The sequence below is a fragment of the Pituophis catenifer genome, unplaced genomic scaffold (genome assembly GCF_029215685.1).
Source record: "Pituophis catenifer annectens isolate HBS135680 unplaced genomic scaffold, rPitCat1.0.hap2 SCAF_2, whole genome shotgun sequence".
Lineage (NCBI taxonomy): Eukaryota > Metazoa > Chordata > Lepidosauria > Squamata > Colubridae > Pituophis > Pituophis catenifer.
In genome coordinates, this window is record NW_027256882.1 from 172,037,794 (window position 1) to 172,064,133 (window position 26,340).

A 26,340-nucleotide genomic window follows, 5' to 3' on the forward strand; every position below is an offset into this window, starting at 1 on the left:
AACATTGTTGAGATTTTCTTTTGCTAATGGAATTTTGAAATACTGGGATCTAGGTTTCCTCCCCACTCTGCCTTCCCTCTTTCTGTGCCTCTCCAGATTGATTCCCTTCCATCAGTAGGCGAAAAAGCATATAATACGGAACGAAGATCTAGTGGATCCTGTTTCATATTTCGTATATTTTCCCACACTTCTGCCCCCCATAGATTCCAACCTGAAGGAGAAATGAAAATGCTATTGGGGGCTTCTAGGAGACAAACCGGAACACAGAAAATATTTTGATCCACTGGGGTTTTTTTTTTTCATCCCTGATCTGATACCCATATATTTCCCAGCCTTTGGTGGTGGTGGGGATCTCTGTTTGGTCAGCTTTATCGATTCAAAAGATATATATCACCGCCCTTGTCCGAAGTATCAGAGGGCGCAGCATACATACAAGTCCGCGTACACACAACACACACACACAACTCCCTTAATAAACGTGGTCCCTGTTTAAGTCTCTAAAACAAATGTTTATCCACCCCAGCAACTTCAACTTATGTGGACTTCAGCGAGCTGATTGAAGAACTCTGGGAGTTAAAGCCCCCATATAATTGCTGAGATTGACAAACGCCACTCTAGAGATAAAGGGAAAAACTTCACAACCGGAAGCGGCTCTGCTTATTATCCGAGTCGCTTCTGTACCTCGGTTAGCAGCCGATTGGTCAAAGATGAACATATTTCTGATCTTATTGGCCGTGGAAGAAGAGAAGGTGGAGTCATGTTTTAACAGCAGTAGGTACAGGAAATCAATTAAGAAAAACGGATCGGGTGCAGTGAGAGAACTTGGGGGAGGTTGAGCGACCAGCTTGCCTTCGCTAGAGGAAGACCTATGAAGTTATCCTGATATATTTGCTTACGAACTAAGGTATCTTCTTTCTTTCTTTAGATTAGCCGATCACAGTTGCAGGTAGAAAGAATGAGAGGCTTGTAGCATCTCAGGATTCTTTTATTGTGGCGTCATAAATTAGAATTAGAATAAAAAGAACTTGACCTTGGAGATCTTCTAATCCAGCCCCCTGTTCAAGCAGGAGATTTTATACCGCTTTAGATAAGTGACTGTCCAGTGTCTTCTTAAAAACCTCCAGTGATGGAGCACCATGATTTCTGGAGGCAAGCTGTTCCACTGGTTGATTGTCCTCACTGTTAGGAAGTTTCTCCTTAATTCCAGGTTGCTTTCTCTCTCTGATTAGTTTCCAGCCATAGTTTCTTGTCCTGCCCTCTGGTGCTTTGGAGAATAATTTGACCCCCTCTTCTTTGTGGCAGCCCCTCAAATACTGGAATAGTACTGAGTAAGACTGCGACAGATTCATCATTAGCTTTACAGTAATGCAACCCGCTCTTGTAATGTCTGGCCCGGGAAATGACGGGTGTAGCGAAGCAGAATAAACTCGTGGATCAGTCAGAACTTTTTAAAGTCCTCAAATACTGTAATAACTTTGAATTCTGGAGGAAGGTTGGATCAAATATGCAGTTTATATGTTTTAAAAGGGAAGAGAAAGGTGAGGGTGGTGGTGTTGGAAGAAATGTCCATCTGGGTTCAGTTCCAAGTGGGGAGAAAGACACTGGAAACATGGAGGCTATTTGGAAAGATGGTTTAATGATGGACAGGACTACATGGTTTGTGGTCCTGGGCAAAATGAGCACATGGGTGAGAGAGATTTATACCCTCTGTTGGCTCTGTTGGGCTTTGAACTTGCTTCCTGTTCCTGTGGCAAGAAATATACCCTGATTGGTTGTCAGACTCCCATGGGGCCATGCAGGGGTAACTTTGTAGGTTGTCTTGAGTCCCAGGCTTGGTTGAATCTTGCTGGGTGATGTAATCTTCTCAGGTGTCATGTGGTGAGATGGGTAGAGGCTAATCCTATTATGGCCTGAGGGTGAAGGTCTTTTGTGTTGTAGATAAGTTGGCCCAGCCTTTCTGGGGCTATTAACAAAGGTGGGGGCTGCTTTCCAAGAGCATGTTTCTCCTTTTCTCATCCAGGGAGGTATAATATTCTGCCTTTTTAATATTTCCTAGAATATTTCATTCTTCTAAGAGAGGGGTGGGTGCTAACTTTCTACAGTGGTATTAGGCCTAATGAAGCAGAGCAATTCTGGATATGTCTGCTCAGAAGTAAGTCTTCCTGATTCCAGTGGGTTTCTGGCTGGTATTGTCACCACAATACCTGACTGTGATAGCTCTTAAAATTCTTTGCCAAAGGAAGCTTGTTTTGAGTTTTCCTTTATGCCTTTCCATCAGCAGAAGTTGTATTGATTCGGACAGGTTTTTAGCTGAGAGTGTTTTGTAAATATGGACACAGATCCAAATATTGTATATCTGAATGGAAAGAAACAAGCTTTTCTCACCTTTCCTTTCTCTTATATTCCTAAATGCTTTCTCAATATTCCACAAACAGTTGTAAGTTCCTGCTAAATGGAGTAGAGAGCCTGAAAAGATAGTGGGATCTTTTTTTAAAAAATCATCCTGTCAGCATTCCTCACTTTGCTTTTTTTTCAGAGATCCTTCCTTCTCCACTGGAGGATATCCCATTCAGTGGGTTTGTCCATCTTCTTTACAATATTTTGAAAAAAATATTGCTGTTGGGACAAAAGGCAGGGAATCTGCTTCTACCAGTTGTATGCATCTATATCTGGCTCTAACTGATGGTTAAATAGGTTGCAAATGGCTTTAATTGCTTAACTTGTGATCTTATTTGGTTTTTTGTTGTTGTTTGCTGTTAAGTGGTTTTGAACACTATTTGATGGAAAGATCGTGTGCAAATTAAATATATAGGGTAATAATTTACATTAACATGAATGTTTATCTATTATAGCAGAAACTCTTGAAACCTGTGTGACACAAGGTCGAATAGGATCAATTGCACAATTTTCCATTCAGATGGCTCCTGCAGTGGACATTGGACAAATTGAAATATGTGAGGAATTGGACCATGTTATCCTGCACCTTTTTGATGCTCTAGAAATCCTCCAGACCAAGAGAGAAGCTTTCAATAGCATGGTGGAGCAGGTGAGAACATGGCAGATAAGACCTGAGTGAAGGCCAAAGGCATGCTGCCAAATGATGGGGTCATTTCCTCTTTCCCCAGCTGTTGCTGCAGTTGGGCAGAGCTGTTGATTCCTTTTTGGGAAATGTGTCATAGAGATTGCTTTTGTATTCCTAGTGTCAGAAAATCCAGAATCAGTTCATTCTCTTTTCAAGATGACTAAGAATTCTGGCAGTTGTAACTGTTCACATTGAAGTTATCTGGTCAGAAAGATTACTGTAAGGTGTGGTTTGATTTTGCCTCTCCAGGGTTGGTTCTCACTCTCCAAATCTCGCTATGCCATGGGTAACAAATCTGTATCTACCCTGCAATATGGACACCAGATGACACCACTTGTTCGGATAGAAACTAGGTGAGCAGGAAAATTGCTAGATTTTGACAAGGGGAGGGAAATTCTATGGTGGGGAATAAAGGCAGCATCTGCAATCATACATTGTGCTAAACCAAAATATGGTTGCCTTGCTTTTCGTTTAGTTGTACAGACACAATCATTGTGCTTAATGGATTATGATTTATGGCTTAATGTGTTGTATAAACTCAGTCAAGTTAAGAATGTGTTCCAATCATTCTGTCTGTCTTTATCTCAAATTTCTAAGTCAGAACTTGGATTTATGAACAGACTGACTATTAATACAAATGGTGGACGAATTTTCCTTCCTCAATCCTATGAACTACTGAAACCACACAATGTTTTCATGAACTGCTGAAAACAGGTTCTATATTATTTATTATTAAATTGATATGCTGGCCATCTCATTATCTCATTAAAATCTCATTAAAAATGCCTACGACTTCAACGGTTCATGAAAATATTGTATGGCTTCAGTGGTTCATCATCTCAAGGAAGGAGAATGCCACCCATCATTTTTAATAATAGCCAGCCCATTCACAAGTATAAGGTGTCTATAAATCAAATGTTCTTAATCCAGGGGCTAATAGTAAGTAGCTAGCCAGTCTAATGAGCTTCAGTGAAAGAGAAAAACAGTAACTAGATGCCTTCAGAGAGGGGCGGCATATAAATTGAATTAATTAAATTAAATTAAATTAAATTTTGCTCTTGCCTTTTGAATTTTTCTAAAAACAGATGGGATCTATTTTGTGTTCTTTTTATTGGAACCTCCCTGCAAATATTTAAACTATTATTTAGTGCTATTATTTCCATTGCCATTCAGGTGCGGAATAGTAGGAATTAAAAAGTTAGATGCATCAGATTGAGGAAGATTGCTCCATTCCATAATAGCTTTTCCAAAGCATCAGGTCATCCTAATAACTCCAGGAATTGTTGATCCAACTCCCTTTGTAAGAAGGGACTGTTTCACTTGGCTGTATTCAATCAAACTTTAATTATGAGAGCTTTGTATTCTCTAAGGTTTTAGACAAGTGAGAGAAATTTTGTTATGGGTATTTGGATTGCTTTGTTGATAAAATCAGTACTGGAAGATTGTTTTATTTCTTTGATTTTGGGATAAGGACTGGAGAAACCTAGATTTAAATCCCATATGGAAAACTCTTCGGAAAATCTTGACCCAATAGTTCCCCCATAATCTGATGTACATCACAGTTATTCTGGAATAACATTGATAGGGGCAATTATAATGTACACCTATGAAGAAAGAGACAGCTAAAACTGAAATAATCTCTGTCTCAGAGAGCCCCAAATAATTATTATCCCTATTGCCTATTCCTTGGAAATGAATCGGTTTCAAGCTAAATGATCAGTCTTGCATATGACTCTCTATTTCTTCCATCTAGCAAGGCAGAAGATGGGCAGACTCAGTTTCAGGTGATCACAGAAGATGCTTTCAAAGGGAAGGATGAAAGCCCAGCTTTTGTGGAAGAGATTGGCCCCAGTGAACAAGGTAAAGGAACAAAATCCACAAGATTTTTGAACCCACTTGATCAGAATTCATAAGAAACTGCAATCATTTTGCCAAAGTCTGTCTGAATCTTTCCCTGCCAGATGACTCTTAAAATGACTATTGGTTACTATATTAATACTAAAAACCAAAGATGTAACTATTTGATAAAATAAACACTGTACAGTAGAAACACAAGTCAGAAATTCTTTGTCCCCAATGATATGAAAACTACAATGCAACCATTCAAAGGAAGAATTCAAGGAAGCTATTGAAAATACCAGAAATCAGTCTCAATCACTCATGGACAGATGAAAACTGTCCAACTGTGCTTTCTAAAAGGACCTACAATAGGCATCCTCAGAATTGTAGTTCAACAACCTCCATTTCCCTGCTTGCCAGTCTCCTTTGATTGAAGGTGCTATTTAATTGCTTCTAGTTCTACGACGACGAAAAGGTCCAGGAAAAGCAGAGGATGTGGCCCAACCCCAGAATACAGCATCCCAGCCTGCAGAGACCTTAGGCCACCAAGACCCCCTGAACTGGTTTGGCATCCTTGTGCCTCAAAGCCTCCGACAAGCTCAGAAGACTTTCCGAGAAGGTGAGGCAAATGGCAGCTGGGATAATCACAATGAATGCCATCTGCACTTCTGTCCTCTTCTGATTCCTTGTCTAAAGATCTAAAAAAAAAAAAATACTATCATGCAGCTTTTGGCTTTCTTACGTGAAAGCTGCCACTTGGGCAGTAGAACATCAATTGGGGAAGTTGCTCTGCGGCCAAGTTCTGTTCATATTATCGTAGTCACCATCTGAGGAACCAGACTAAATTTCTGGAATTCAATTCAAACCTATTATATTGTGGCACTTCCTACGTGCAATAAGGGCGTTACTCCTGATCTGTAATTTATGTATTTATGTATTTATTTAATTTATATTGCATCTATTATTTTTATAAAGAACTCAAGGCGGTGAGCATAACTAATCCTCCTCTTTCCTCTGATTTTCCCCATTAACAACAACCCTGTGAGGTGGGTTGGGCTGGAGAGAGTGACTGGAGTGACTAGAGATCTTCACCATTCATAAAACAGTTTTTCCAACCAAAATGCCATATGGATAAAAGAAGATTCCAGCTCCTGGAATTCCCAGTTAGAGTTTGGCAACATGGAAGTTGGATGTTCTATCATATCTGGAAACAATCCAATTTAGGGGACAGAGTAGAATGGAATTTCTCTTTTTAAAAATACTATTTAGGTTTGCCTATTGATAACCCCTTTGTCATTTTGTCCTGTTTCAGGGATCAACCTGGCTGCAGAAATTGCCTCAATACAAAGTGAAATTGAGGCCACTCGAAGTTATTACCAGTCACTGCTGGGAAAAAAACAAAAACTGGTAGCTGGAAAGAAGCAGTACTCTCCTTGATCAATAATGATCACCTCTGCTGATATAATATAAGCTATGAAGTATAGCTTATATTTATTGGAGCAGTTTTGGAAACCTCAGTGTTTGTTCTGAACTGTTTTTAAATCTCTATGTAAAAGATAATTATAATTATTAATGGCTTTGTAAGTTACAGGTGCACTTTAGATTTATTTGCAGAAAGCTAAAATTGATGTATTTTAAAATAAAGCATAGCTGGAAAATCTAGCTTAGTGTATATATAGTATTCTTCATCTTGCCTTTTTTTCTTATTTGTCTGAGGCAATATGTCTCTTAAAGTATTGAAACAAATGTCTTTGGTTTGTAGGTTTGATTTTCATGTGTCTTATATGCTTTCGTCGTAAGCAAAACTTTTCTGTCTATCAAACCAAAAACAGATTTACATAAGGCACACGTTTTGATTGTGATTAATCTAGGGGGGCTTTTTAACATTTGACATCTTGAAGGAAAAAAGTGACAATCCCAAAGAAATAGGCCCCTATATTGTCTTACTTGGATGTGTATCTCTTTAAGAAAAAGTTCAAAAGTGAAACTATGGTTTTTCATTTTAATAAAAAATTCTCCTCTGGCTATTGTGGTTGCTGATATTTTTATTTCTTCTAATGACAAAGTTGTGGGTGATTTTGAAAATGAGCCCCTAAATCACTCTTTTAAAATTATTGAGAGACAGGGCACTAGAGGAATATTGGAAATTGCCTTAAATCAAATAACACCCCGGTGTGTTATTGCTGGGGTGGGGGGTTATTTTATTATTTTATTATTTTTATTTCTTTTATATGCTGTTTTTATATCCTTTTATGCCGCCTTGAGTCCCATGTAGGCATGTGACTTGAGTAGGCAGCAATATAAAATTTCTAAATAAATAAAGCTACTTCTGAGTTCACAGCACACTAAATCAGTATGTTGTTGTTAGTCTCAAAGTTGTGTCCAACCCATTGTGACCCCATGGACAACTTTCCTCCAGGCCTTCCTGTCCTCTACCATCCCCCGGAGACCATTTAAGCTCACACCGGCTGCTTCAGTGACTCCATCCAGCCACCTCATTCTCTGCCGTCCCCTTCTTATTTTGCCCTCAATCATTCCCAGCATTAGGCTCTTCTCCAGTCGTTCCTTCTCATTAGGTAGCCAACGTATTTGAGTTTCATTTGCAGAAACTGGCCTTCTAAAAAGCAGTCAGGGTTGATCTCCTCTTGGACTGACCGGTTTGATCGCCTTGAAGTCCAAGGGACTTGCAGGAGTCTTCTCCAGCACCATAGTTCAAAGGCCTCAATTCTTTGGCGTTCAGCCAAACAGTATAGTGTTGGGTAAACCTACCGTAGTTATCATAGCTTATTCAAAAGTCACTGGTTGCCTATTCTATTTTAGTAGGCAATTGGATTTGAGTGTTTCAGGTGGAGATGCTCCTTCTTATATCTGCTGGAGTTGCTCCAGCAAATTGGAGCAAAAGGGTTTCCAGAAAGGTAAGCTCAAATGCTGAAGAAGTGTACCCCCCACCAGTGGTGGGATTCAAGTAATTTAACAATCGGTTCTCCACCCTAATGATTTCTTCCAACAACTAGTTTGCCAAACTGCTCAGAAAATTAACAACCAGTTCTCCCCAAGTGGTGTGAACTGGCTGAACCCCACCACTGCCCCCCACCCCTTGCAATTGTTTGCCACGATGAATCCAGACATACTGCAAATCCCCCTGAGGGGAGAAAAGACAGACACATCTAAACATATGCTGAGCTGCTGCAGAATGTCTTTAAAAAGACCTGGCTGATTCATGCCCATCCTTCACAGAGCACAAAGCTTTTATATATTTGAGTCTTAATACAAAAAGTAAAAAATAAATAAAAGTAAAAAAATAATTTAAAAAAAATCTACCACCATTAAGCCATCTGTCCAAGCACAAGAAAGAAGCAAGGCCAGAAAATGCTTAATGAGGTTTTAAAGTTTAGTGATTTTATTCCTGAGGAATGGGTGAGAAGATAAAAATACAGCCTAGTGCATTAGGGATGTTAACTAAAGCTACCAATATTTCTTAAAAATTGGATAACAATTGGTACAAGAAATTGAAGAGACTTTTGAGAAACGTTAATTGCTTTTATTGAGCTGTTACCTCTATCAGTCATTTCTGCTAGTACTTAGACAGTTTCCTCCCATATGGTCTAGCGGTTAGGATTCCTGGTTTTCACCCAGGCGGCCCGGGTTCGACTCCCGGTATGGGAAGAATGACTTTTTTTAAAAAAATAAATAAATTCTAAATTATTCACTGTGCAGACCCGAGCATTAGCAAAACAACTAAAGCAACCCCTTTGCTTTTTGTTATCGGATCGAGAACCAATGGGAAGACATTAGGGACTCTAAGAAGTGAACCTTAGAAAAAGCTTGTTGCCGACACTTTTCGTTTAAAAAGAGATGTTTAGAGAGAGGCCACATTATGCATTTCGGCCTCTTTATAGTTAACTTACTCTCCTCTGTGCGTAGATAGGACATGAAAAAGAAAATGTTTTGGGGTTTTTTTGCAAACGGCTGAGCGTCCAAAGGCTACTCTGGGACCAGACTTGCACTTGCTGAGACCTTGAAAGGCGCATTTCCTCGGCCTGTCAGTAGGGGTCGCTACGCCTTTAGAACTGCTTTCAAAAAGTACCGCGATGCGGGGAGGGGGAACGGACAAGGAGGAGCAGAGAAGGTTGCCTCTGCTACACTTGATCTCGGTGAGGTTGCGAGCAGGAACGGGGGGGCCTTTATTAAAAGCAACCTAGCCTAAAAGAGAATTGATTGAGTTAACTAAAATTGTGCTTGTAGCCATCTTACCTTGATATGAGAAACATTTATCTGATATTCCATCCCCAGGCCTTTGGATGCTTGAATTAAAATATATGATTGGTACCAAGTGGTCCATGCTGTGATTTTTAAAAGTGTAAACGTAAAACTGCTTCTGTGCATGCCTGTGTTCAGATATATGTGCTCGATCGCCTTGCTCATTTCATCAAAATAATAAAAGTTATAATTACCATAAAAAGATAAAATAAAAGCAACCTAGCCTGGGGTAGCTCAAGAAGATCGCAGTGGCCACATTTTTTTTTAACAGTTTGTGTGCCTGTTCTTATGTAAAGTTGTAATGTGCGCTCAAATCTGTCTTGCAAATAAATTAATAATAATAATAATGCAATAATGCAAAATAATGCAAAAACAGGCGGTGACGAGGATCCCCCTAGTTTTTGGAGACTCAAGAAGAGGCAACGGTTGGAGGGAAATTGCATTTGGATCCACATATGGATTTGCATCCTTAGAGCACCGGCTGAATTATTAGAAACGATCAAGTTGGGATCAGTATCTCATCTCCGACCTTTTGAGTCACTTTTTCCCCCGGCTTTCAGGTAAAGCGAGAAGGCTTCCTCTGTCCGGTTAGCACTGGCCCAAGAGAAGGCCGGCCTGCACCGCCCTTTCTAAGTCCAAAACTCCCCTGCTGGAGAAAGTGACCGAGAGCATCGGACGGCAGCACAGTTTACACGCAGGTAGTCCAAAGAGGCCTCCTGTTCAAGGCGAACTTTGTCAAATTTAAGAGCCGATTTGTGGATTTGACATGCCCCAAAGTGAACTGGAATCTCTCTACTTTCCTGGAGAAGTTGCCTAGAGCAAGGGTTTTCAACCTTGGCAACTTTAAGCTTGGTGGTCTTCAACTCCCAGAATTCTGAGAGTTGAAGTCCGCCAGGCTTCAAGTTGCCAAGGTTGGAGACCCCTGGCCTAGAGTCTGTATCAGGGGTGGGTTCTAAATTTTTTTACTACCGGTTCTGTGGGCATGGCTTATTTTGTGGATGTGGCTTGGAGGTCATGTGACTAGGTGGGCGTGGCTAGCTGGTCAAAGTCATTTCTGGAAGGTCCTCGCACTTACGACCAGTCCTCGCACTTACGACCCGACTCATTTGTTTGCTTTTAACACTGATCAGCTGTAGGACGGCCCTTTGAAGGCCGGGGGCAAGAGTTTAAACAGTTTTTTTCCCTCTAGTCATCAGTGGGACTCAGGAGGCAGCAATAGATTGGGGGTGGGACCAAATAAAAGGTAAGAATAACGTGGGGGGGTGGGAGAACCAGTTCGGTGACGTCATATCGTCACCGCTAGGGGCTCGCTGAATACGAACCAAGAGGAACCCACCACTGGTCTGTATCCTTGGATATCATATTACATTAATTCATTCTTGCAAATCTGGTAGTGGCAGAATTTAACCTGCAACATCAGATTGAACTTCTGGTGGCTGACTTGATTTTTTAAGCACTCTCCCATATGGTCTAGCGGTTAGGATTCCTGGTTTTCACCCAGGCGGCCCGGGTTCGACTCCCGGTATGGGAAAGTTGGAATTTTATAGTACTATTCTCTCCCGTTGCATTCTGTTCAATTCTGCTAATTCATGAAAATCCCATTCTTGAGGCTTTTTGCCTTTGCAAAAAATACTAAATACGAACTTTACGCAGACTTGCTACTTCCCATTTTATATTGTATAAGTTACAGCAGACGCGTTTTATGAAGCCCTGTAAGAAATCAACTATCTGGATATTTCTCAGAAACTGATACAAATCACCTCCATATTCCTTTTGCCCAGTTAATGCATCCAATTCTGTGTTTGTCCTCTTTTAAGAATCTTGCGTATATTGAAAGATAACACTTTAGAAGCCTTGCTCTTTGTAATCAAGTAAGTTTGAAATTTCAGTGGGCTTTAACGGTTTTAATTAGGAAGAGTATTTGTAAAGGAAGAAACCCATTTTTAAATTTAAAAAAATGCTTTTCCCATACCGGGAGTCGAACCCGGGCCGCCTGGGTGAAAACCAGGAATCCTAACCGCTAGACCATATGGGAGAAGATGTAATTTCATTTCTTGTGATCTAAGTTGATATTATAGCATTTAGTTCGTTCTCATTTTCAATCATATATCTTATTTTCGATTTTAAAACGACAGAGGAAAAATATACAGTACTGTACTGTATTTTGAAATTAATGGGGGGGATGCAAGATAATTTCTAAAAATCAAAATGAACAACACACACACACAAAAATCTTTCTTCCCATACCGGGAGTCGAACCCGGGCCGCCTGGGTGAAAACCAGGAATCCTAACCGCTAGACCATATGGGAAGGGCTTGTAAAACGGTTCCAGGAAATGGTGGTCCAATCTAAGCGATAACTATCGTCTCTGCCCCTACAGGTACGTTTAGGAATTGCGGCAGTCGTCCTTCAAAATCCAACCGGCTTCACATAAACTTTTTGTAAATCCTGATGGTTTTCCGTAGAAAAGTGGGAGGTTGACGTTTTAAACGCCACTATGCACATATTTGAAAACTGAAACTCCGAGCCCAATTAAAATGTGCAAAATAAAATAGGGATTTTTTTTAAAAAAAAAATTAATCGGGGAACCTGCGTCACATGTCTTTTCCTTGTCAGTTTCACTCCCGCTTCACCAATTCTTTTCGAATTAAAAAAAAAAATCACTCTTAGTTTCATTGTTATGCAGCGTTTCTCCACGACTTTCTCAGCAACTTTTAAAATGCTTGGACTTCTACTCCCGGCTTTCCACAGCCAACGTGCTTTGCTGGGGATTCCTGGGAGTGGGATGTCTATAAGCATCTTTAAAGTTTGTGGGGGCTTGAGAAGAATTACAGCTCTAGTGGAAACTGAGCGGGTCTTCCAAAGGATCCCATCGGGCTGCCTCTATTGCCAGTCCTGGAGTGTGAGGACAATGGCTTCGGTTGATTCGTGCAGATTCCTTCAAACCAGATGAGGGAGATTCATGAAGAAGACTTGGGAGTTGTGTCTAACTTTTCCCAGACACAAGCATAAGCAACCTACGCAGGTGCGTTTAAACCCGCCTCGTTCAATTGTGCACCTGCTTCGAGACATACACGTGTGCATAGGGCGACACGCATCGCTTTCCTCGTAAAAACGGGGTTATATCCACGCACAGAAATCATACACGCGGTTTCTGCGGGCAGATCCCAGACCTGTGCCTGAGATTAAACGCCCTGATTTTTCGCAAATTTATTAGCTTCTGCACGAGAGGCAAAAAGATGATCCTCCCCTTTGGCACCCCAGCAGCTGGCAAAACGATGGATGCTTCCCTTCTCTTGTCGAACGCTACAAAAACAAAGGGCAGAGCTCTTTAAGGGTCACCATGGCAACAATGAAAGAAAGGCTTCTAGAATCAGCCGGAAGTTATCTGCACCGGATTTTCTCCCCCCCCCCCCTCTCACGCATTGCCCAATCCAAGCAATCGAGGATGCTCGGCTTCTGGCAGGAAGTGATCCCAATTTGATGGGCAGGTGCCAAAGCTTATCGGAGCGGGAGGCGGGGTTTTAAGGGACAGCTGGGTCCCGATGCTGCTGCTAGGGCTCTTGGGTGAGGGTATAATGAAGGGGCTGGGAGAGTAGAATGGAAATAAAGGTGATGGAGCAATGGAGAGGGAGAAGGGAGGGCAGAAATATTTGGGAGGGCCTCAAGGGAATGGGGACGGGGAAGAAGTATGGCCAGGGATGCTATGGGGCAATGGTTTTTGTGGGGGTTGATGAGTTGATAGATATGAACCATGCTTGGATAGCAAGGAAGGGAGACCAAGGAATGGCTATAGATAAGCACATATTCCTTGGATTCCACTTACAAATCTTTAAGAGATTGTGTATTGCCCCCTTTTGGGAAGTCAACCATGGGGTGGCACTGCTTATCTGTACCATATTAGGAATCTAGGGGAAGCAGAAAAAACTCTCCCCAACCCCTTGCTGGGAGCAAGGGTAGGTTTCAAGCAGTATCATACATTGTTTGAGTGGGTATAAACCAATGTTTATAGTTCAAATCAATACAACCAGGGAGCAAGCTATGAAATTTTAGAGGGACAAGGAATGATAGGATGGTAGGGGTTAGAGGAATTTAAAGAAGAGACTTGGGAAACAGTTGAACTGAAGAGAGATAGAGATTTTTTTGGGGGGGAAGGAAGGGGTAGGATGTCAAGCATGGCTCTTGTGGACAAGCATGCAGGATGGTTTGGGAAGTAGGAGTTGAAGTGGGAGAAATGGCAGATCACCAGGTGAGAAAGAGAACAGAAGGATCCAGAGATTCATCCCTCTGCATCCCTTACCCCCTCTGCTTTCTCACAGAGACAGTGGGGACGATGGGGCTGGTGGCTTGCAGAGGGGACTGAGCCTCTGCCTGTGAAGAGGCTTCAACTGTATGCCCCCCTCCTCCCCCATCATGGAGCCTTTGAAGGAACGGGCTGGGTGGTGCGCAGGCTACCTGGGGGAGGAGGCTGTGGCTGAAATGAGACCTTTGCTACAAGAGAACGCTGTCCAGGTGAGTATCAGGAGGGCCACTCATTGGGTCTCTCTTCTTATTACTGTCTTCCGCATCTTTCTTTTGTATGCAGTCATCATGACCCAAACTCTGTTCAATAAGGCCAATTACATTTGTCTAAGAATGTGAAAATGGTTTTGCTGGGCTGAGGTTTCAAGAAAAGTCAGTAATTTTTCTGTCTGTCTTATGGAATCACTTCAGCATCAGTTCCATTGTTCTGCTGGTCTTCCAACAGTAACATTACAAATGCCATATCCAGCAGATCAGATGAAAAGCTAATATGTCTACAGCAGTGGACTGCAAGCTCATAAATAGAGCCTGTCGGTGATTCTCGGTGCTCTGAATCTAGTGGCTGGTTGACAGGATAGCCCTGCAGGCCAAATCTAAATCAACTGTTCTTGGTCGTGTTTCTTGGTCGTGAAGGAAGAAGTTCTTTATCTTATTTCTGGGCCTATCCTTTATCCCTTGCATTAAGAGGGAAGGGACCTTGAACCTCTCTATTAATCTATCAGCAGAGTACTCCACTATATAGCATAAAAGGGAAATGTTATTCCTGGTTTTCCTTCACTCCTCCTATCTCTTTGCAGATTCCCTCTCTTTCTATAGAATTCCATTGGGCAGTATATGCATCTTCTTTTTCAGGATGGTATTGAAATGAAGGTTGAGCCCACAGGTTGGGGATCAGACGATCCAGAGTTAGAGGAGGAAGACACTGGTCCAGATCCTGTGCGGGTCTTGATGTTGCCACTTCAGGCCCAGCATGCCATGGAGAAGATGGAAGAATTTGTTTTGAAGGCAAGTTACACCAATTAAATTAAGCCTCCTTGGGTGCCACACTCTTTGTAACTTCATTCTTCTACAACTGTTGTCCAACAGTCAACTCTTGAATGAGCCCTATTGATTCTGAGGCAAGCCAATATGTCACAGCAGTACTCCAGGAAGCATCATTATGACTTCAGCTGCTGACCAACATCCTTCTTCTTCTCAGCTTTACCAAGCTGGGAAAAACAGTCCCCTTTGCCAAGTGATTGGGAGTAGGAGAGCCATAAGATTTTCATCCTTTCCCCCGGGGAAGAAAGCCTCCTCTCTGCCATGACAACCCGTTCTGAGCCAGCTTCTGTACGGGTTCATAGAGGGGCAAGGCCATCTGGCCACATTACCCAGAACCAGGAAGACCAGGAGAAGCAAAATTGGAAATGCTGTGGGCTCACTCTTCTGACATGCAACTCAGTCACCCAGCTGAGTTCCTTTCAGGTCCACATCTGAGGGAGGCCATGGGAAGGAGACATAAGGCAGCACAAAGAGCAAAAGACTGCACTTCCAAAGATCTGGAGGTGAACTATTGCCAGATAAAGGCAAGTGAGAACAGTCTTCTCCTGGATCAATATTGTCCTCTGTTTTTGTAAGCTATGTCCAGTCTACTTTTGAATTTGACTAAACTCTAGCGTGTAAAGTATCTTATCTGGGACTCCCAGAAAGTTATTCCAAAGTTGTATGTATGTATGTATATATGTATGTATGTATGTACATATGTACGTACGTATGTACAAATGGTATGTATGTATGTGTGTATTACGATATAAGAGCCCCCTTCTCAAATAAGATCATTACATCTAGGGTCTAGAGTTCCTCACTGCATCGAAGACTTGCAATTAATAGACAGTTTCCAATTACCTCTATTGAATGTGGTACAGTAGAATTAGAACTTGAGATACTGCCATAATCCTATATCCATTTACCTGAATATAAGCTTCATTAAATTCCCTTTGACATCTAAGTAAAAATGCATCAAATAACACAATGTGTCTCAAATGTTGGATATAAAGATTAGATTAAAATCTCCACTTAACCAAGACATTCCCAGAACCTCTGTAAGGCCAGAGTTAGCAATATATTCCCTGCAGATACCAACAGCACTATTAGACTGCCAAAATTGAATACTTGTTGTTGCTGTTGTTTAAACAGCTGCAATTTCTCAAGAAAATTACATCTCAAAATAACTCCATGTTCTGGCATGAAATACTACTGTTAATAATAACGATAACAATAATAATGTACCAATAGTAATAGGAGCCCTTGGAGCAATACCCAAACGGATGTTTACAAAAATGGAAACGTTGAACTTATTAGACTTGAATATCATGACTTTGCAAAAAACCACCCTACTCGGAACTGTCTATATACTCAGACACTACCTTAACAGTTCTTAGGTCCTTGGTTAGGACTTGAACTGTTAAGTTTTTACCAGTCCCAGACTGTGAATCAAAATGAAGATTAACAACAACAACAGTAATAAAAATGCACTGGTACATCATGAATCCTAGGTTCTTGGAAAGAACTTGTTGCATATGAAAGCTAAAAAAGTCGACAGCTATGATTTCACACTGTTGTGTATGTAATAATATAATTCTTATTATTTCCATGCCTCTAAATGATGCAGTGGTGCCCATGGCCTGGAAAGATGGCTTGTTCCTGAAATAAGGCTTTTTGGTCAGTACACCACTCCAACTCATTTGATTTTATTGCCTTTTTTTGCAAACAACTCTTTCTACCTCTGTATCCCACTCTGTAATGGTCTGTGAGACTGTTTTGAGAAACAGGAGGAGGAGCCACAGATGAGGCGACAGTTAAATAAGAAACAGGTGAGTCCACGGAAGGAATTGGGGCTTCTTGTCTGGACAACCCAGTGGTGAAATCCAATTTTTTTTACTACTGGTTCTATGGGCGTAGCTTGGTGGACATGGCAGGGGAAGGATACTGCAAAATCTCCATTCCCACCCCACTCCAGGGGAAGGATACTACAAAATCCCCATTCCCTCCCCACTCCTGGGGGAAGGATATTGCAAAATCCCCATTCCCACCCTAACTCTGGGGCCAGCCAGAGGTGGTATTTGCCGGTTCTCCGAACTACTCAAAATTTCCGCTGCCAGTTCTCTGAACTGCTCAAAATTTCCACTACCGGTTCTCCAGAACCTGTCAGAATCTGCTGGATTTGACCCCTTGGACTACCTCTAATTTGCCCGGACTGCGGCTCCTCCTGCTTGCTGTCACTCCAGGACATTCTCACTTTGCCTTTTCAAAAAGTTTATATGGTCAGACTTGCCACATTTTTATGACAGAAGCTGTTTGATTTTAACAGTAAGAAATTACAATACGTTTCCCCCCCTCCCCATTGCGGGAATGCTTGTTTTCAACCAAACATTCAATCAAGATGGAAAGTAAACACTGTTGGAAGCAGGGCTAGCTCTGCTCACTTGCATATCTTCTGCAGCTAACAAATGAACAAGCAAAGCAGAAGGGATTGTGAACCCAGTGCATTGTTAAAGAAGAACCTGAAAGCGATTGATGACTCCTGCTATATAATCATGATCTTTAAAAAAACATTTTTTTTTAAATTACACCTTGTCTTTCTTCAAGATGCTTAAGTCAATAGAGGTAGCATTCTTTGTATCTTGCCCATTTTATCCTCATGGCAAGTCTGTGAGGTGGACTAGACTTGTTTATAACAAGAGGTTCTAACTGGAGATTGCATTGGGAACTTCCCAATGCAAAAAATAATAATCAGTTTCTTTAAAATTAATTATAGCTGGAAGATACCCCACTGCCCATTTTTAAAATACAGGATCAAGGCGAGGGAATACATCTCCATACTAAATACATATGCCCATGTAATTCGTTTGGTTTGATTTACCTTAGGGATGTTCAATGTTTTTTTCAGGATGAGGTCCACACTTCAGCTCTGGGTGGCCTATGGTGGCTGTGCATCAGGAAAAAAAGAGAGAGAGAAAAAAAAAACCTGTATAAATTGATGACCAGATCAGGGCTCTGTTCTGAAAAGATGTAATTTGTGTGTTGGAAAAAATAAAAATAAAAAAACTTTTTGCAGAAAAAAGGGAAAAAAAGAGACAGGTCCAGACAGTGCATTTAAACTAGAACAGATTTATTTTAAATTACATTAAATTCAATGCATCCTTTGAATATAATTTGTTCTTTGGTGGATTCTATTACTCGCCTCCACTTTAGCATGAAAAATAGCAATTTGCTTGGAATGTTTGGAGGGCCCCCATCTAAATCTTGTTGGTGGGGGGAGTTAAGCTTTGCCCTAACTTTAAAGCACTTTGGAACCTTGAATTTATTTTTATTTTTTTGGTCTTTTAATGACCCTGTAATCCCTTGAATCAGGGTGGAGTTGGGGCAACTGAATGGAGCTGAGTGTTTACTGGCCGGATGCCCTTCCTGTCGCCAATGTAGAGTTCACAGCAGAAATGTTCTCATTGTGCCCAGAGAGGGAAATATCTGCCACTACCTAGGATTGAACTCACAGCCTCGTGATTGTGAGGCGAGAGCTCCACCTCCATCCCTAGGCTTATAGGGAATGAAGGCAAAAAAAAAAAAAAAACCCTCTACTTTGAAACTTGATGATGTGAACACTAGAAAAATTCTTTCTGAAAATACTAGAAATTCTTCTCTCCTGGGTTGGGTTTTTTTTTTTTTTCCCTCCAAGAAGCATACCATATCCCCAAGTATACAAACGCACTCACTGTTCTTATGTTCTCAGCTCGCAGAAGGAAGGGTAGGCGACTCTTTCTATGACTCTTCTAGCCTCTCTTCTGCTGTTGCAGGTTTGGGAGGGCCGTTGGCGTGTTATGCCCTATGATGTGCTGCCTGACTGGCTGAAAGACAACGATTTTCTCCTGCATGGACATCGGCCACCCATGCCTTCCTTCCGCGCCTGTTTCCGCAGTATCTTCCGGCTCCACACCGAGACTGGCAACATCTGGACTCATCTGCTTGGTCAGTCACAGGGCAGAGGAGGAACAAAGAGGGTGGGAAATAAATTGCACTCACTCCACTGCATCAAACTCTTTGGTTTCCACAATATAAATGCTTTTTCACCCTTTTTTTTTACAGAACAGCATAAAACTTGGCTAAAAGTGATGATTCTCCACCAGTGATGTTTAATGACAGCTGACATTACATCCTTGGCAATATGAAAGAAAATTTGACCCTGTTCTAAGCCAAATGTCCTCCTCTATCTTCCCTTCATAGTAATCACCAGGGAGTGAAAGGAGGTCAGGATATAATCAAACTCTCTCTGTGCTTAAAAGATGGAGGAAGAAGGCATTGGTCCTAGAAAAAGTGTCCTCTTCTCTCCAGCCTTGTTCTTTCACTCACCAGAAGCCAAAAGCAATTCGCCTTTCCATTGCTATAAAAGTAAGAAGGGTAGAGAAAGAAGTTTGTTTTCACACAAAGGAAGTACTCCTCTCTCACAACTTTCTATTTGTATGTAATAAATTGATTCTACTGCCCCACAAAACTTTTTGGTCCATGAATTGTATCATTATTGTGCAACTAGATGGAACTAGGGATCCAGAATCTAGTTGACACAATTTTGCATTAAGAAACCATGTCTGCAAAATAAAAAAAGCATTTAAAAAAACTATTTGAATTCTACATTGAGGAGACATACATTTTTGTAACTACCCCAGTGATGACAATGTCAGGGACTTCAACATTTACTTTTGGATGCCTTTTCACATAATCACATCTGCCCAGTTTCTTGGAGACAATGTACTCTTAGATCTTAAAATCCTCTTTCACTATGAGATGTCCAGCACCAAACCTGATCTGACACTGACTGATACCAGAAAGTTTCTCCAACTAGCAGGAGTAAGGCAATTCGATCAGCCATGATCCATCTCTTGTAATACATACATTTGAGGATTTGTGTGTAAGAGAAGGATCTATAGTTTGAAAGATCACTGTGGTCCCAAATCTGGTTTACTGGTAACATGATAAATGTAGGACTAACTCAGTTACTGCTTCTTGAACTTTAAGGCAGCAGGCTAGGCCAGCTTTGGTCAAGTTTTTAGCCTTCCCCTCTCCTGGCTAACTGAACAATTCTTGCTCCGTCTCTAATAATGTTATTGAAGTTTTTAATAAACATAGTAAAAACTAATACAAGCTAAACTAGAAGAGAAAAAATGTTCAGAAGCTGCAAAAAAAGAAAAGAAAAAACACTAATAAATTAGTGGCTTCCAAGCTTCATTATACCAAGCATAAGCAAATAAAATAACTTTTCATCCTCTTTTAAAGTTGCAAAATAACCCCACACCTCTTCTCTCCATAGTCTTTTATCTATGCACAATCCAGAAATCATCATATTTTCAAATCTAGTTCAGCAAAAAGTCCACTGTGAGTTTCTAGAAATATCAAACAAATAGTTTATCCCTGGTCAAATAATCCAACTTTACATTCTTTCTTTTCATTATATACAATCTTGATCTTTAAATCATTCCTGTGCAAAATCATAGGATTCAATCTTTCATCATTCTTTGGCATTTAAAAGTCTTCAAAGCTTTCACCAACCTACTTTGTAAAAATACTGCTGTATTTTTCAAATTTATTTTAAACTCTTAAGTCTCTTGCTTAAAGTTTGTTAAATCTGAAGAAGAAAGTAAAACTCGTCAGGTGTCAAATTAAACTGCCATTTTGAATGTCTTTAACATCCATAAAGTAATTAAATTGAACATTTCCTTTGTGACCTTATGAAAGGCTCCACTGCTGCTCAGAACAAAGATGTTGTCTTGCTTGGCTCCTGGCATTCAAACCAGCTGGAGCCTGCTTTTCTTGTTTCTCATGAGGAGTTGCCGTACAGAGCACTCATAGGCAATCTCCAATTCTCCCCTTCTCTGGAGAGACTCGAACAATCAATCTGCTCACTGGTCTTTTGTCTTCATAGCGGTTGTCTCCACTCATTCGCAGAGACATCTTCAGTCAACCATGACTCACACCAGAAGCCACTTGTACTTCTTCCGTCTCCCATTTCACACATTGATTCTCCCAACTTGAGAAAGGCCTATGAAGTTCCTGAAATGGAGTCTCTTCAGGGGTAGATTCAGAAAGGATTCCTACAGTCAGTCCCTGCCAAACCAGATGTATGTTTTCCGTTTCCAAACATGCCCCAGTATTTGAATACATGCAGAAACATTTATATATTAGTAACTTTCTTCCCTCTCCTCAGGGTTCCTCTTCTTCCTGGTTTTGGGCATTGGATACATGTTCAGTCCCAACATGAAATATGTGGCCCCCATCCAGGAGCGTGTGGTCTTTGGCATATTTTTCCTCGGAGCCATTCTCTGTCTCTGTTTCTCCTGGCTATTTCACACAGTCTATTGCCACTCTGAGAAAGTTTCTCGCACCTTCTCCAAGTAAGTTGATTTCCCCTCCTCTCTCCATCCTCCCGCAAACTTCTGAGGCACGTGACCAGCAGGCAAGAATTAAGAATCTAGATGTATTCTCTCATAATAAAATGTAAGGACTTATGCTTAGAGTATCTAAGGCAAATTTCTTCTTTGGCTGATAACTGGATAGCCTTTCTTATTGTAAAAGAAAATCCCCATCAAGCCAAAGTAGATGACCAATCAAGTATTGGAATCTGTGAGGAGTTTGCCAGTCTCCCCCCCCCAAACTTTTTCTTGTTCTGTGCTACACAAGCAACCAGCGATGGAGGTGCATCAAGACTCTGGTATGCCACTGTCTGGGCTGGCCTGTAGCACCATGCAGCATCTGGAAACAACCCAGGGCCCTGATAGGACCTCACAGCTGATGCTTCACCATTTGAAACTTAATAAAAATGCTGTGCTCCAATTGAAGTATCTTGGAGTCATCTGATTCCTTTTTATAACAATACCTCTGAAATGGTGTTCTTTAGAGCACTATAAATCAGTGTTTCTCAACCTCCTCAATATTAAGATTATGGACTTCCACTCCCAAAATTCTCCTATGTACCTTAACGTTGCTGAGGTTGAGAAACACTGCTATAAATGGTTTAGACAGCCCTTTTCCTCAAGACTTCTTGAGCCAATAAGGGGTGAACTGCATTTAGTCTAGTGCAGGGGTACGCAAACTTGGCTTTTATACCTTGTGGACTTCAACTCCCAGAATTCCTGAGTTAGCCAAGCTGTCTTAGGAATTCTGGGAGTTGAAGTCCACAGGGTGTAAAAGAGCCAAGTTTGCCTACCCTGGTCTAGTGCATCTTTTCACCTCCTGAGCACTTCCCGATTCCGTTGAGATGACAATTCCCAGGCAGTCAAGTCAAAGGTTGTGCTGGGTGAGAATTTGAAGGCTGATCTAGTGGACCACAAGAAGTGCAGGCCTGAGAAGGAGCCCTGGCTATACCTTGTCTCTGGTTAGTGCTACAGAAGCCTGTAAAATCTGTGGGCAGGGATTATAGTGGGATACCTATGCCTCCATTTTAGAAGGAGGTGACAACATCAATTACTAGTTCATAAAAGAGGGTTTCATTGTTCTCCTTACAGTCAAGCCACCATAATGTGACAAAAAATGTGATTCTTCCTTGTAGAAACTGGCATGTAGGTACAATCGTTGCTATCCATGATGTCTGCATACATGCTTCCCATAACATGGATCATCTTGGCAGTATAATGAAAGCTAGAGGTTCTGCGCAATATCTTGCCCACACTGGCTATAGAGATCTATACTTTAGTAAAATAGTTTAAAGTTCCTGTAATTGAAACTTTATACACCAAGCCCTGCCCTATGCATGATGTCCACTGATCTCCCAACCTTGCTTTCTGTGGTACCTTCTGTACAGATTGGATTACTCTGGAATTGCCCTGCTCACCATGGGCAGTTTTGTTCCCTGGTTGTATTACTCGTTCTACTGCTCACCACAACCCCAGCTCATCTACCTCATCATCATCTGTGTGCTGGGTATAACTGCCATCACGGTGTCACAGTGGGATCATTTTGCCACACCACAGTATCGGGCAGTGCGGGCAGGTAACTATTCTTGATTTGACTGCATCCTCACACTGCTACGTTATGTGGAGAAACCTATTAAAGACAGGGAATACTGTTAGTTGCTTTCCAGTCTCTTGGTTACATTTCCTTTCCCTGGTCTTTCCACTCCTCTCTTCCCACAACCGTTTCTGTTTTTGGCCACACAGTTCTCACTAGTTTTTGGAGTCCTCTATTTATATGTTTCTGGAAATCTCAGGGGTGCCAAGATTCTAAGACCTTTCTTGTATTTTTCAATTGTACCAATTTTGGTACACAAAAAACACTCATAACCTGATCATTGGAAACCGAAGTAATTATATAATATATAGAGGAACTTGCCTAGCACAATGCAGCCTTCCTAAACCTAACATTGTCCAAATGTGAGGAAAGTCCAACATGAAAAAGTAGTAATCCCAACACATCTGGAGGGAACCAGGTTGGGAACAACTGGCGTATGAGTTAATATAAAAGATGTAGGAACAAAACAGTAAGTAGCATAATATGATAGCCATTGCCAACAACATCAGTTCAATATGAAAATATGTGTGTGCTTTTGTTGTCTAACTTTGCAACAGCTGCTCCTTCATTAGCAACATTAAGACTCCAGTTTGGGGGGTTAAGGTTTTATTAAGTGGATTGATGTTCAAGCCACAGAACTGTCCGTCCAAGTTACATTCTCTCTTTCTTTTTGGGGTAGGTGTATTTCTGGGCCTAGGGCTGAGTGGACTAGTGCCCACCCTTCATTTCATGATCACTGAAGGTTTTATCAAGGCCACGACAGTGGGACAGATTGGTTGGCTCTTCCTCATGGCAGTCCTCTACATCTTGGGAGTAGGCTTGTATGCTGCCCGCATTCCTGAACGTTTCTTCCCGGGCAAGTGTGACATCTGGGTATGTCTTTGGCAAGAAAATATGGAAGAGGGATGGAAGTATTTAAACTGAGAGTCTTCATATGAGTTCCACATTATCTTTTCTCTTGATAAAAGCCATAGCTTCATTCTGTGATAAATTTGACATTTCATTTTGTAACGTCCAAAATATCAGGGGGCAGATTAAGATAAGTACTTTGCCTTGGCAAACTGTGAGGGCCCATACCAAATCAGACAAGGTAGGCAACCTTTTTTCAAACAAGAGAAATGGTGACATGGCAAACATTCCCAGAATAGGCAGAGTGACATTTTTGCTCCTCCCTTTTTTTTTTTTTTTTTTTTTTTAGGAAGGAGAGAGAATATAAGGAAACTTAAGGATAGCCTACCCAGAGGATGTGACAGCGTGCAATCCATGAAAGCAAGATTTTAAAAAAACACAAGTCAAATATATATATAAAATTATGCACATTATTAATGTATTTAATCAATGTGTGTTTGCATGCAAGCAGTATAAAATTAATGAAAAACACAGAATAAGTGCTGTGAAACACTTAGATGACAGATTTATATGATCTGAAGAGAAACCAGGGTACGAGTACACTTAATGCATGGCTTGGCTGGGGATCTTAAGTCACAATTCTTTATTGGCCAAGTGTGATTGGACACACAAGGAATTTATCTTTGGTGCATATGCTCTCAGTGTACATAAAAAGAAAAGATACATTTGTTAAGAATCATAAGGTACAACACCTAATGATAGTCATAGGGTACAAATAAGCAATCAAATCATACTAGGAAATAATATAAATCGTTAAGGATACAGCAACAAATTACAGTCATGCAGTCATAAGTGGGAGGAGATATGAACTATGAGAAGACTAATAGTAATAGTAATGCAGACTTAGTGAATAGTTTGACAGTGTTGAGGGAATTATTTGTTTAGCAGAGTGATAACATTCGGGAAAAGCTGTTCTTGTGTCTAGTTGACAAATCCTGCAAAAGCCCCAGCTACTTTGTTTTTTGTTTAATTTATGAATGTCAAGAACAAAAAGAAATCTCATAATGTGGTGATAGTCATCAATATGAGGCAGGTTGGGCTCCAATGCCTCTCTTCTCCTTTCTTTCCAGTTCCATTCTCACCAGATCTTCCACGTCTTGGTAGTAGCAGCTGCTTGTGTCCATCTTCACGGGGTCTCCCAGCTGCAGGCATTCCGCTCATCGCTGGGTGGCAGCTGCACGGAGAACACTGTGCTCTGATACCTTTTGAGGCCCCAGGGACACCTCTGCTGAATGAGGGCAGCCCTCCTGTCACCCTGCGCACTTCTGGATATGGACCACGAGGGGCAAGGCTTCTCTTAAAGGGCACTGCACCAAGTCTCCGTTTGAAAAACAATCTTTGTGTCCCAGGTCTTCTTTGCAGTTGGGGGATGGCTCTCCTTTCCTCCACTAGGGCAACCCACACTTGAGCCTGTGTATGATATGTGTGAGCATGTGGATTACACGTGTGTGTGAATTGCCAGCAATGGGTGTACGGCTAAAGAGATGGGCGATAATAGGGTAGGCATTTAATCCCTTCAGACAGCTTAAAATGCAGGTTCATGTGGGGATTCATATAGAGCACGATGGATGCATACAGTATCTCCCATAAGCTAAGGAGATACTGCCTTTTTTTAGAAAAATACGAAGTATTCTCAGGTCTGTCCAAGCCGTGCATATTTGTTCAGTTCTATTTGTGAACTGGTGCTCTTTTAAGAGGCGGCTTATTTTCAGACGGGTGCCAAGAAAGCATGTCGTCTACTGAAATACGCCACAAACTATTTTTGTTCCATCAAAAGTAAAAAGTGAGGGAGGAAACCACAAGGTGGTTGAGTTGGCTTTGTTGCTGGATTGCTTGCTTCTTTACGGAAACGTAGGTTATAAATCTAAGAGCTAAACCTACGGTCCAGACCAACATTGGCATGGATATCTGGCATACATCTATTCCCCCCCCCCCGCCCGGGGTAAAGATGGATGCAGTTATGTGCCAGTAAGTCCCCCCCACTCCACCCTCCGAGATTTGTGGATGTTAAATGTGTCAACCTTCCTGGGATTTTAGGGTACAGAAAGGGAAACTTTTCCAATCACAACTGCATAGGGAGAGATCAGGGCTTTGGCTGGAGAAGCCTCCATTTTTTTTTATCATCAATTTACTAGTTTGGAAATTATAGTAGCTGTTGGTCAGTTCTCTGTTCTTTAATCCCTGACAAATAGCTTCAAGGGTAGGACATTTCTTAATAATAGATTGTGTGTATGTCTGTGCATGTAGTGAGGAATCAGGTTTCTTCTTCTCCCCAAGAATCTTGATTACAGAAAATGAAAATCATCTGAACTGAACTCTCATTGATCCTTCGTCTTTTGAAGGACTGTTAGTCTATTTGGTGTTTTGCTACAGAACCCTCACCCTTTTTCTGTGGAAGAAGATGTGGTGTGAAGGGAAAAGACAGTCCAGTGTAACACAAAAGTCTTCTTTCTTTACACATCCCTCCCTGCTACTAGAAGATCAAGAGGCTCCAACTTTCATCCTGGATGGCACAGTGATGCAACTTCTTTGGATGCTGTCGGTAAAACAGCAATACCAGTTTTTGGAGGAAATCTGGAATCTGGATCTGGATCTGAACACTGAAAGTTCCCTGCAATCATATCCATAACCACTGGACTCCAACATCAGCCAAGCCAATTCCCAAAACATTCTAGAACATTCTTCCCTAACCTGATTGCCTTTGGATTCTCAGTCTGCATAACCAATGTATCTGGAGACGACACCAGCTACTTAAAAGTCTGAGTAAATGCCCATCCTCTCCTGCAGTAATTTCAGTTCTTTTGAAGTGTTTTAATAACTCTAAAGCACAAAGAATTAAGATGCTGAGGCAGGATGGGGAGGCCGGTTTCTTATTAATTTATTGATAACATCTATTGATCAATCTAAGTGGTGTT

General features: G+C 41.3%; 2 protein-coding genes and 4 non-coding genes across 6 annotated transcripts; 4 read left to right on the plus strand and 2 right to left on the minus strand.

The window, feature by feature from the left end:
- The first annotated feature begins 791 nt into the window (after positions 1 to 791).
- On the plus strand, positions 792 to 6,593 carry CCDC115 (coiled-coil domain containing 115). The gene is made up of 6 exons (XM_070935065.1): positions 792 to 904; positions 2,853 to 3,046; positions 3,332 to 3,435; positions 4,836 to 4,942; positions 5,379 to 5,540; positions 6,234 to 6,593. The coding sequence occupies exons 2-6, from the start codon at positions 2,918 to 2,920 to the stop codon at positions 6,356 to 6,358; spliced, it is 627 nt and encodes a 208-aa protein (XP_070791166.1). The 5' UTR covers positions 792 to 904; positions 2,853 to 2,917; the 3' UTR covers positions 6,359 to 6,593.
- A 1,922-nt stretch (positions 6,594 to 8,515) lies between these two features.
- On the plus strand, positions 8,516 to 8,587 carry TRNAE-UUC (transfer RNA glutamic acid (anticodon UUC)). Its single transcript has one exon. It is a non-coding gene; the product is annotated as a tRNA-Glu (tRNA).
- A 2,053-nt stretch (positions 8,588 to 10,640) lies between these two features.
- On the plus strand, positions 10,641 to 10,712 carry TRNAE-UUC (transfer RNA glutamic acid (anticodon UUC)). Its single transcript has one exon. It is a non-coding gene; the product is annotated as a tRNA-Glu (tRNA).
- A 432-nt stretch (positions 10,713 to 11,144) lies between these two features.
- On the minus strand, positions 11,145 to 11,216 carry TRNAE-UUC (transfer RNA glutamic acid (anticodon UUC)). Its single transcript has one exon. It is a non-coding gene; the product is annotated as a tRNA-Glu (tRNA).
- Positions 11,217 to 11,419: 203 nt separating this feature from the next.
- TRNAE-UUC (transfer RNA glutamic acid (anticodon UUC)) lies at positions 11,420 to 11,491 on the minus strand. The gene has a single exon. It is a non-coding gene; the product is annotated as a tRNA-Glu (tRNA).
- A 1,275-nt stretch (positions 11,492 to 12,766) lies between these two features.
- ADIPOR1 (adiponectin receptor 1) lies at positions 12,767 to 24,624 on the plus strand. The gene is made up of 8 exons (XM_070935066.1): positions 12,767 to 12,793; positions 13,501 to 13,693; positions 14,336 to 14,488; positions 18,316 to 18,487; positions 20,718 to 20,904; positions 22,311 to 22,498; positions 23,196 to 23,389; positions 24,496 to 24,624. The coding sequence occupies exons 2-8, from the start codon at positions 13,574 to 13,576 to the stop codon at positions 24,622 to 24,624; spliced, it is 1,143 nt and encodes a 380-aa protein (XP_070791167.1). The 5' UTR covers positions 12,767 to 12,793; positions 13,501 to 13,573.
- Positions 24,625 to 26,340: the final 1,716 nt, after the last annotated feature.